The following is an 11,664-nucleotide window of genomic DNA, read 5'->3' on the forward strand; positions in this document are numbered from 1 at the left end:
CCTCGACGCCTGCGGCTTCTACTGGGGACCCCTGAGCGTGCATGGGGCGCACGAGCGGCTGCGCGCCGAGCCCGTGGGCACTTTCCTGGTGCGCGACAGTCGCCAGCGGAACTGCTTCTTCGCCCTCAGCGTGAAGATGGCCTCGGGCCCCACGAGCATCCGCGTGCACTTCCAGGCCGGCCGCTTCCACCTGGACGGTAGCCGCGAGAGCTTCGACTGCCTCTTCGAGCTGCTGGAGCACTACGTGGCGTGCAGGAGCTGTGCCGCCAGCGCATCGTGGCCACCGTGGGCCGTGAGAACCTGGCGCGCATCCCCCTCAACCCTGTCCTCCGAGACTACCTGAGCTCCTTCCCCTTCCAGATCTGACTGGCCGCGCCCGTGCGCACACAGCATTAACTGGGCGCCTTATTTTCTATTATTAATTATTATTATTTGCCTGGAATGACATGGGTGCCCTCCCCACCTGGGTTGGAGGGAGTGGGTGTGGGGGGCGAGGCACCTTCCGCTCTCAGCTGGAGACCAAGCCGCAGACCCCTCCCCACCTCTTGGGGGGCACTCCCCTCCTGGTGCTCCCTCTGGGTCCCCCTGGTTGTAGCAGCTTAACTGTCTGGGGCCAGGACCTAACTCACACCTCCTACCTCTTCATGTTTACAAATACCCAGTATTTTTGCACAAACCAGGGGTTGGGGGAGGGTCTCTGGCTTTATTTTTCTGCTGTGCAGAATCCTATTTTATATTTTTTACAGTCAGTTTAGGTAATAAACTTTATTATGAAAGTTTTTTTTAAAAGAAAAAAGGTTTCTAGAGCATGTGCTTTAGCCAAAAGTTGTCCTGGGTTATGAACAGGTCCAGGGAAGAGGGGTCCTCAGACTCACCTCTGGGCTGCTGGTGGCATAGGGAGTGTGCTTTGGGGCTGGGCACCTGCTCAATTCTGGGGACAGAAGCCACTGGTCTTGCTTTGGTCGAGTCAGGGTGTGCATCCTGCAGGATGGAGCTAACGGTGGGGCTCTTCTCTGTGCCAGGCCTTCGCCTCTGCTTTCCTGCTCCAGTTTCTTTCATCTTGGCGATACAGCCCTGTGAATTCCGCACAGGCTCCCGCTTTAGAGAAGGGCAAACCAAGGCAGGAGTAGCTTGCTGGTGGCCGTTCCTGTGTCAGAGATAACGGTCAGGCCCTTTGGCCATCCTCTCAGAATCAGCTTGCAGTGGATGACAGAAAGGAAACTTCTTTGCTTCTATGACCGCAACTTCTTCCAGGAAGAGGGCGGTGGCGGGGTAGGGCCCCTGATGGGTTTTGGAAGGAGTGGTGGTGGCTGCCCGAGGTGAGACGTAGCATCAGGGGAAAGAGACTAGATGGGATGATGAGGATGCAGAATTGGTTTGAGCTCCTTCTTCCCGCTCTGTTGTCTCGTGTACTTTTTGGTGAGCACACAAATTGGAGCCAGAAGGAGGCTTTGTGGCCTGTGGTGGCAGGAGGGCCCCGCCGGTGGCTTTGGGCAATTCCCATTGCCTCTCTGGGCCTCTGCTTCTGCCCCTAAAATGGGCAGCTTTCTGTGCAGCAGGGAAGGGAGGGTATCTAGGACGGTGGGGCTGGCCCGCATCACCAGAAAGTACCCAGAACCTAGGCTCTACGGCTGCCGTGTCTGCTGCGGGCCTGACAGACTTTATCTGTGGGAACTCGGCTACACTCTGATCTGAGTCACTGCCAGGTTTATTTAGGCTCTCACTGCCTCGGGCCCAGCACACATCATCTTTAGAGGCTGGAATGAGCCCACTGCAGCCTGGGACATGTTTATAAGGGGATGTCCCAATGTTTAATAATACCTTTCAGGTTTGAGAGTACAGCATAAAACTGGGCCGGACTTGGGGTTAAAAGGACTGCCGTCTCCAGGGGTGACAGTGACTAGAAGAGCGCTCAGAGGGCACGGCTCAGGGTGGGGTGGGAGGGAAGGAGGTGGTGTTTTCTCTTCACATCCAGAGAACTGACTCTCTCCCTTCCTCACCACGCTTTCCTTCTCTGCTGGGTGGGTTAGTGATGGCCTGTCCTTGCCCCACCTCCCCACCCTGGGCAGTGCCTGGAGAGAGGGAGAATTCTAGAAAGGCAGTGCTTAGGGACCGGGCACGAACAGTCACAACTGCAGGCCCTTATCCTGTGTCCTCCTCACAACCAGCCTGGGAATCAGATGTTCTCCCACTGTTCACAGATGAGAATCCAGGCACAGATCGGCAAAGGAAGGCTCCCGGCGAGTAGCAGAGCCAGATTTTCACAGCCAGGGAGCTGCTTCAGAGTCTGGGAACCACAGGCACCACACATGCCTAATGGTCACAATAGCATCCGCTGCTCATTTCACATGCAGCACCTTCCTGCCGAGCCCCTCTGTCCCCTACTTACAGCTTTCAACCTTCACCTCAGCCTTCTGATTTCAGTACTGTTCACATCACTACTTTAGAGAGGAGGAAACGGGTCCTCAGTTACACAGGGAGGGACTTGTAGGTGGTTTACAATCTGCTAAGGGTTTTCCCCACTGTGAAAAAGTTCAAAACTCCTCTATTTTCATCACACAAGTGCTTGATACACAAGTTCAGTCCCCTGCGAGGCCTGAAGCAGCACAGTTAGGGAAAAAGATCCCTCTACTCACACTCTCCAGAGCCGGCCCCTTCTTCACTTCGTGAGTCATTTTTAAAACTCCTCACTAACATACATAAAGTGACCCAAAAGCCCCCAAGAGCTACGCTGCAGGCCCTGTGTGACTGAAATCGAGTCTAGACACCGCTGCAGGGGAGAAGGCTGTGTGTGGCACTGATGGCCATGTGGCTTCCTGGTGCTGCAGCGACTCTATCTTGCTCTCAAACCTCAGCTGCATGATTCAGCATCACTTACGTCAAAGAACGAAAATGAAAAGTGAGAGGAGGTTGGGGTGTCTGAGGGACTGAGCAGGGGCGAAGAGGAGGAAGCAGTGGCTCCCGGAATGAGGAGGACCGGGCAGAGGAACCCACTCTGGCCAGCCTCAGCCCCAAGCTGGTGGCTGAGCCCCATTTCACAGAGGAGCAAGTGGGACCTACTCGGTCACAGCTCCACAGTGCTGGGCCGACGTGGACCAGGTGAGCCAATGGGAGAGGGCAGGGAGGCATCCTGGGAAAATGCACATTCCTAGGCTGCTGCACCCTGCTTGCTTTACCCAACCTCTGGAGCAGGCCCTGCTTCTATCCCAGAAAGTACACAGTCAAGCCTCTCTTGTGAGGCACTGGACAGAAAGCACAGCACAGAACCTGGCACGCAGCAGGTGCTACATACATCTCTGCATGATGAGGGGCCCATAACACTGACTGAGCACCATTGTTCCAGGCATTTTCCTAAGCTAAAGGATACAGAGGGATCTGGTCTGTGTCCTCATGGAGTCACACATGGGCCTTGAAAGAAAGGAACAAGAACATTCCAAATAGAGTGCTCAGCTGAAAAGAGGGTGGTTGGACATGGGTGGGGCTGCTGCAGAGAAAGGTCAGGAAGGCTCCTCTGGGATGATGCTGAAATTGTGCCTGGAATGACAGAACGGAGCCAGCCAGGAAAGACGGGAGACAGGCCCAAGAGGCAGAGGGGACAGAGAGTGCTAAGGGTTGCAGAAGAGCAGGCAGGGTGGGGGGCAGATGATGTGGAAGGGCTGGGTAGAGGCCAGGGCACCTGGGGCCCCTGTTGGCCTGGGTCTGAAGCAAGCTGGGAGCCTGGGTGGGGCCCCTTCTAACTTGGGGCCAGATCCCGTGGCTGCAGGGTGGGGATGCGCTAAGGCAGCGTGGCCTGAAGATGTGGGTGCGGGCCTCCTGTCTGGGGAGGCTGGCTCCTCCTCGGCAGACCCTGCCGTGTGGAATGCGGGGACCAAGTGCAGGCCAGGCCGGGTGCCTGGTGCTGGCCAGGCTTCAGCCAGGATCCCTGAGTGTGAGTTCTCCAGACTGTTCCCAGACTCCACGGAGGGGCTTCTAAGAGCCGCACTCACCTGAGCAGGGCAGAGCTGGCCTCAGCCCTGGGGAAGGACACATGTGACTCGAAGGGAGGCAGATGGTATGGCAGTGGGCAGTGCCACCTGGCATCCCTGTGCGTGGCCGGCCCCACACCAGGCCCCCACTGACATTATCTGAAGCCTCCCCAAGAGTCTGTAGGAGTCTCAAGGTCCTGCTCTCACCAAAGCAAATCACAAAGGGACAATGGTGCCCAAGCCAGGCGATCCAACTGCCCCTCCCAGCCCCAGCCCTGGGACCTGACCCACAGCCCTGATGGGAAACATGGCTTCAGACTCCAGTCAACAAGTGGTTCTGAAACCACCTCCTCCGGCACCGTGGGTGGGGCCAGGTGCCACCACCCCTGCTCCCAGTGGCTCAGAAGTCCACCAGTCAGGAAGATGGAGAGGTCTGCGGGTGGCCCTGCCCTTCACCACTGCGCTCACCACTCCGTCCTGCCTCTGGCCTCTCTTACATGCTGTTCCCGGGCCTGGTGCAGTGTGGGTGGCAACTGACAGCAGAGAGACAGCTGTGAGCGCCACCACTCTTGTGTCATGTGCGCCTGCCAATGATATCGCCGGAAGCAGCCGAGTCCACTGAACCGGAGTTCGGCTCCGCTCTGTGTCCCGGCATTTCTTGGTGTGCAGCGTTCTGCTCTCCCAGCTTCCAAGTGGTCTCCAAGCCACCCACGCTATCCCGCCTGCAGGTTGCTCAGGTCTTTCTGAAGGTCTCAAGACCCAGAGAAGGAACCTCCCAAGTCACACCAGGCCAAGGCCTTGGTGCCAAGGATTCCCCAGCCCAAAGACCACATTGACCCTTCCCTGCCAACTCAGTCTTCGGTCCTGTCTTTTCCTCCCCTAGAAGAGGTTACTACTACCCCCACACCAAGTGGTGTCCAGGTGGTGTCCTCTAAACTGGATGGCCCGCTCTGCTTCATGGTTCTCATTTTGCTGCTGTTTTGGTTTTTTGTACTGGGGATTGAACTCAGGACCTTGTGCTTACGAGGCAGGCGACACCACCACTGAGCTAAATCCCTGGCCCTTTTGTTTTGTTTTGTTTTTTTAAGACAAGGTCTCTCTATATAGTTCAGGCTGGCCTTGAACTTGCTATGTAGCCTAGCCTGGCCTGGAAATCACAGTAATCATCCTGCCTCAGCCTCCCAAGTGCTGGGATTACAGGCGTGCGCCACCACACCCGGCTCACTTTGCTACTATTTTAAAAGAATGTCCCCCCACCAGTCTTGCTAAATTGTCCAGACTGAGTTCAAATCCTCCTGGGCTTTTATTCCTCCTACCTTAGCCTCTGGAGTACTGGAATTACAGGTGTGTATCACCACACCCAGCAAAAATGCCATTTACAGAGGGTTGGCCCAGGTTGCATGGTGAGAGTATTGAGGCTCGGAAAGGTGAAGGGACAAACCCGTTTCAGAGTGAGGGCACAGTGCCAAGGTTAGAACACAGGTGCTTTGGATGCCCAAGGCCTTGATCTTACTACACACAAATGTGCTCAAGGGTTTACAGGTTTATGCTTTGTTCCCTTTGTTTCCTAGGCTGTCCTGGAAGATATTCACAGAGGCCACAGAACCTGCTGGGGCTCAGCACCACTCTCTCCCCACAGGCAGTGGGCTGGTACCTTACCTGCAAGGCTGCTTTAAAGTCATTAAAGTCTCTCCAGTCTGGGAGAGTGGCTAGGGCTGGCTGGTCAGAAAGGATCCTGGCAAAGGGCCTTGGGGCAGCCAGAGAGGCCACAGATGCAAGTGAGGGTGAGCCAGACAGCTGATCCTAAGCAAGTGCAGGGACATTCAAGGGCTGGCCCTGCCTGAGAACCTGTGGGGACCTGTACCATGACATAACACCTCCTCCTGAATTTGTCCAGCAGGCGGGGCTGGCAGAGGCATAATGAGGAGAGGAAGGGCAAAGCCTCCATAAATCAGTCTCAGAGGCCCCTCCCTGCCAACTTTTCCCTCTATTACAGAGGAGCAGAAGGAGCTGGGAGCCAGCACCTGGCTTTGAGCTCTGGCTCAGTCAGCTGTGTGACGGGGAGTAGCTGCATTTACAAACAGGATAGAGCCAATTCGTACGCATTCTGGCCTGTTGAAGCGAGGTCGTGGGGATTGAACAAGTGCAAAAAAGTTTATCACCACCACAAATTAGGAACTGTAATAATAATTATTATTTTGCAACATGATGAAGACCCAGATCTGTTTGAATCAGCAGAGCCTTGGAGTCACAGACATCGTCACATTCTGAGCTCACCACCTGCCAATAACAGCAGGAGCTACCAGCTCCCTTGTCTCCGATGCTGACATCATTCTGTCACTCACGAATTAGGATTTCGCTTAACCACCCCCCACAAGAACAATATGGAACAAGTAGAATTATCACTACCCTCACTTTGCAGAGTTAAAAGGTGCAGGCTCGTTTGTAGGTGCTTCTTCATGTGGAACTCTAAGCTGAGCTTAGACATGACCGGAACCCCCCTTTTATGAGTTTTTGCCAGACCTTCCCCAGTTCGAGCCATTCTGTTACTCAGTGTTTTCCTTCTAATCAAGTTGCCTGGCTGTCTTAAGCCAGTGTTATACAGGGGGGAGAGGAAGGTTTCACGACCACATGTGGTAAGCCAGAGTCACCCACCACACTGGTGGCCCTAATGCCATAGGAGCCACACAGCGGCCGGGAGTTCTGGCTAGGTCTCGAAGGCTCCTGTGCTCTGAGCAGGAGATACTACCCATGTCTGGTGGTGTGGGGGGGATATTAGCAAGTGTTGGAAAAGTCACCGTGGCGCCATGGGAGACTTTTCCCTGGCCTGCAGAAACCACACAGTGATGAAGACGGGAGTCAAGTTTTCGTGGCGAGAAGGGGCCTTGAAGCTTATAAAAATGTCCTTTCGCTGCACCTAGAACCATAACTGAGACCCTCTAGGGTGCCCATCCCATGCTGGAGAAAGACAGCCCTGCATGGCTAACAGCAACAATCCCTTCTCTGACTCAGCCTCAGTTTCGCCACCTGTGAACAACACCCAGAGCTCATCAGGCAGAGGACTAAGGGAAGTGACTATAAACTCCTAGGCACAGAGTAAATGCTCAGCAAAAAAGCTTGCCCTGTGTCCCGGTCCCCACCTTAGGGCACTAAAAATGAAACCCAGCCCCGGATACCTCTATGCCTTTTGTCGCGCCTTTGCCAAGTCTTCTCCACCAAGCCTGGTGACAGAAAGCGCCACAGTTCCCAGAAAGTGAGTCAAAACGAAAGGGCCTGGGCCTCGGGTCCAGGTAGGAGGGGCTGGCAGAGGGGTGGGAGCAGGGAGGAGCAGCCCGTGTTGCATTAGAGCTGGGGAAGGTGAGGCCCCTTTGCAGGCCTTAGGAGGGAATCTAGGGTGATCCCAGGCTGCAGACCTGACTGCTTCATGCCCTGTGGCCACACACTGCTGCCCCTGCCGGTGAGGGTGACTGGCAGGAGCCTTTGCCCTGCACTGCCCAAGTGGGCATCACAGCTGTCTACTTATAGGCAAGGAGACCGAGGCCAGGACAGGCAAAGGACAGCATTTCAACCAAGCAGGATGACTCCAAAGCATTCCAGCAGTGCTCAGCTGCTAGACCCTAAAAGGACCATTACCCAAGGGATCTGAGGTCCTTCACCATTACGTCTCCTGTTCTCCTGGTGCTTACAGCCTAGGAGACAGCAAAGCCTGGCAGTTTCATGTGAGCTTTGACAGTGGTATGAACAGAGGCAGCAGGGCTCAGCAGAGAGAGAGAGAGTCAAGAGGACTTCTAGAGAAGGCAGTGGCTGAGTTGGGTATTGAAGGTTGAGTAGGAGCTTGCCAAATGAAGAAGCAAGAGAAAGGCTTTTTCCCCAGGAAGCTCAAGAGGCCCAGAGAATCATTAGAAGTTGGGGATACTCAAGGTCCTGAGTTCGATCTCTGGTATCAAAAAAAAACAAAACAAAACAAAGAAGTTAGGGATGCTGAGAGCAGTGGGGTATGTGACAGGAATGATGTGGGCCTGGAAAGGTGACGGTGACCAGATGGTAGTGACTTAGCTTTCTTAAAAGCTGAGGGCGAATGAAGGGATTAGTAAGTCAGCAAATGAATGAAGAACCCAAGGCACAGCTATAATAAAGGGCAAAGGAATGAGAGGCGCATTGGTGGCTGAGCCAGGCAGCAGCCCTGAGATGTAGTCTCCTGCTGCCCCAGAGCTCCCGCAGACCGTCCTGCCCCATGGCTGGGGCCATGGGGACCTCTCAGGGCTCCAGCCTGGTCCGTGCCCCACACCTTTGGTTCTGTGACCCCATGCCTGATGTTCCTCGCCACAGAGAAGCCTGGCACCTACTTGCTCCAACCCTAGGAAACAGAAAGCAAAAGCCACCTGCACCCTTGCTCCAGCCTTCCTGCCCCTCGGCTGGTTTCTTAGAAATCAGGTGCCACCAGCCACAGCCTGGACTCCTCCCAGGCCCCATCCTGGATGCTACTGACACCTCGTCAGAGGCCAGCGCTGGGGCTGGGTGGCCCCCAGTGAGCCTGGAAGTCGTGCATTCGTCCTGCTAACGGTTGTGTCTTCAGTGTCTCCTGTGTGCCAGGTGCCGCGAGTCTGAGCTGTGGGCGGAGCCAAAAGGAAGAGGATGGCGGCATGTAACCCCAAGGAGCCGTGTGGCAGCATGGAGCGCCAGTCTCCGAAGGTCAGGTTTGCCTCACTGCTTCCTTGGCCAAACTGCTGCTGCTGCTGGGGACACATAGCTGCTGAATTCCCAGGATACACCTGGTGAGGAATCACTCTGTGCCTTGCCTTGAGTGGTCCCTGTGGGCCAGGTGTTGCTGGGAGCCCCATGTACTCAATCTCAGTTAAACTTCCTGCCATCCCACAGGGATGAGGAAGTGGAGGCCCAGAGAGGTACGGCAGCTTGCTCAGGGTCACAGAGCAAAACCAAAATCAGCCTTTAGTAAAGCCTGAGGCCAGAAAGAAGCCACACCAAAGAAGTTTGGCCTCTGACTTTATAAACGGTCAAATACACACAGACACGAGCCTTCTGCCTGAGCAGTCTTAGGGGATATGCCACGGGCTCTGGCTTTAGTCATATTCTCTCATCCTCCTGAATTCCTTCTAAAGAAGCCAGAAAACCTCTTAGTGTACGGACAGGGGCCCTGCTACGTAACCAAGCCAGGAACCCAAACGAGCCATGGTCAGAACCCCAGGCGGGTGCAAAGGTGAAACCAGGTGTTCATGTGGAGTCGTCCTGCTGAGGCATTAGGAGAAGCCATGGCCTGGTACAGCGCGGCCTCACCTCAGTCCCTCTTTGGGACAGCAGCTCCAGACTGTGTCCCTGTGTACTGAAGATTGAACCCGGGCAGCAGGCAGCACAAGGCTCACTCCCAGGGGTCTCGGGGAACATCGAGGCTTGAGACTCCTGTCGTGGGAACTTGACACCTGCTCCATAATGGGGCCACTGTGGGTTTGTCACGGGGAGAATGAGCGAAAGAACTGGTTGTGTTTAGCATCATCACTAGCATCGTAGACTTAGGTGTGAAAAATAGGGATAGTAGCAAGATGGCTATTTGTTACTCAACACTTCTACATATGTGTAGGCACACGTCACAGTATCTTAATTTGGCGGGTGGGGCAGCTTTTGAGACAGGGACTTGCTATGGAGTTCAGGCTGGGCTTGAACTCACTATGTAGCCCAGGCTGGTCTTGAATTCACAGCGATCCTCCTGCCTCAGCCTCCTGTGTGCTGGGATTACAGATGCACACCACCACAACTGGCAACTGTCTTAATTCTTAAAACAATTTTACAGGTAGACAGGCTGCACCATATGAAATTGCTGGTTTCTTAAGTCAAGAACACAAGAGAAACGTCTTGATTTTGCCAAACATCTTCCAGAGAGGTCCAAAAGTCTGTCCTTCCCAAGAGCAGGGTACCCATAGCAGAGCCAGGAGCCTTCTGCTCTCTCAAGGTTCAGCTTCTGCCCCCAGCTCCTCCTCTTCACTCCCATTTTCATGCTGGCTCCCCACACCCACGGCCCCACCCCAGGTCTGACACTGACACCCAGGTCTCTGTGAGCCAGAGGAAGTGACTTATGCCGGTCACCGTGACCACCTGGAGAGGACGGCATTCAATAACCCAGGCATCTCGGCTGCCCAGCCCTGCCAAAGTGGGGCTTGTCATCCTTTTTGGGTTTCTGGGACCAGCCAGGCAGAAACAGCAGTTGTGGTGCCTTGTGCAAGGTGGTGCCTGTCAGGTGGCCCAGATGCACAGGGAAGGAGGCCGGTGTCCGCATCTCCAGATTAACACTGAGGCAACTCTGGGCCAAACTGACGGGGTCACCGTGCGCAGCCCGCGTGGGGACACAGGCACGAGGGAGTGGGCTTCTGGGCACCTAGGGGTCCTGGGCTGGTCCAGTCCCTCCTGAGCATCCCAGTGGCGCAACAAGTTGCTCTTCCCTGCCACCCTCGGCAATGTCACTGGTGTCCCCGCAGGGCGTGGGGCTGGAGGGCAAAACGTTTCCAGGCAGCCAGAATGAGACAGCTGGTGGCAGCTGCGGGGGCAGTGGAGGAAGGGGGCAGCCTGGGCTCCACAGTGAGCAGCTCGCTCGCCAGGCACAGCCGGTCTTCGGGGAAGTCGCCGAGCCGGAGTTCCAGGAAGCGATAACGCTTGTTGAAACCTCTTTCTTGTGGCCTGGTCTTGTCACATGGCCTAGTGGGGACCAACGTCAGGCAGGGCTGCAGGTCTGGGCCAACTTGCCCCACACCCCCTGCAGCTGTTACCACTCCCTGCTCTCCAGCGAGGGTCATGAGCACGAGTGGCCCTCAGGAAGATGGGCATTTGTCCCGCACCCCATCCCACAGCGGTGCCTATATAGCCGGCCTGGCCACAAGTCCCCATCAGCAGAGGAGCCAGGGATTCCTGGGCCAGAGGGCAGCTGTGAGTGCAAAGCGCTTCCTGCCACCCTGGTGTGCAGCAGGTGTGAGGCACCAGAAGTTCTCTGCACTTTCTGTGCAGGACAGGAACGTGGCTTTCATCTCAGCATTCAAGAACAGGCTGTCCTTTTTAATTCTTCTCTTCAGCATTAGAGAATAAAGCGAGAACCTTCCCACTGAGTTCATCCTTGATCTTTTTTTTTTTTTTTTTTTTTTTTTTCCTTTTTTTTTTTTTTTTTTTTTTTTTTTTTGAGACAGACTCTTACCTAGTTGCTCAACTGCCTGTGCTGGGCTTGAACTTGCAATTCTCCTGCCTCAGCCTCCTAAGTATCTGGGACTACAGGTGTGTAGCACTGTGGCCAGTGGCTCCTTAACCTTGATGACAAAACAAATCTGGATCATTTTGGATCTGGATCATTGTGTTCCACCCAGCAATATGGTGGCACAGAGGGGAGTAACTTGGGAGGCCACTAGCTCTCCAGTCTCTGCCAGCATCCTTAATAAATGTGCCATCTAAATGAAAGCCATGCTGGGAGCTGGGAGCTTGAGGACAGCTGGCTGAGTAGAGAAAGGATCAGTCCTGGAATGAAGGAAGAGGGAAGGGAAAGGCCACATGCTCATTAGGAAGATGTCCCTGCTTGGATCCAGCTGCCAGCTGCCAGCCAGCTGTCACCCCAGGTGGGTCCCACAACAGATAGATCCTGTTCAGTTACCAGATGGGCCTCACCTGTCCACCTGTCCTGTCCATAGTCCTGGAACTCACAAGGAAA

General features: G+C 54.9%; 1 protein-coding gene across 1 annotated transcript in view; it reads left to right on the top strand.

Moving 5' to 3' along the window:
* The window catches only part of Socs1 (suppressor of cytokine signaling 1), a 1,230-nt gene extending 491 nt beyond the window's left edge, over nucleotides 1-739 (top strand). The window contains exon 2 of the mRNA XM_033758573.1: nucleotides 1-739. This exon is cut by the window's left edge and continues 102 nt beyond it. Within this exon, the coding sequence (XP_033614464.1) occupies nucleotides 1-343 (343 nt within the window). The 3' untranslated portion in view covers nucleotides 344-739.
* Nucleotides 740-11,664: the final 10,925 nt, after the last annotated feature.

This window comes from Fukomys damarensis, unplaced genomic scaffold (genome assembly GCF_012274545.1).
Source record: "Fukomys damarensis isolate Sample0158 unplaced genomic scaffold, DMR_v1.0_HiC HiC_scaffold_34, whole genome shotgun sequence".
Lineage (NCBI taxonomy): Eukaryota > Metazoa > Chordata > Mammalia > Rodentia > Bathyergidae > Fukomys > Fukomys damarensis.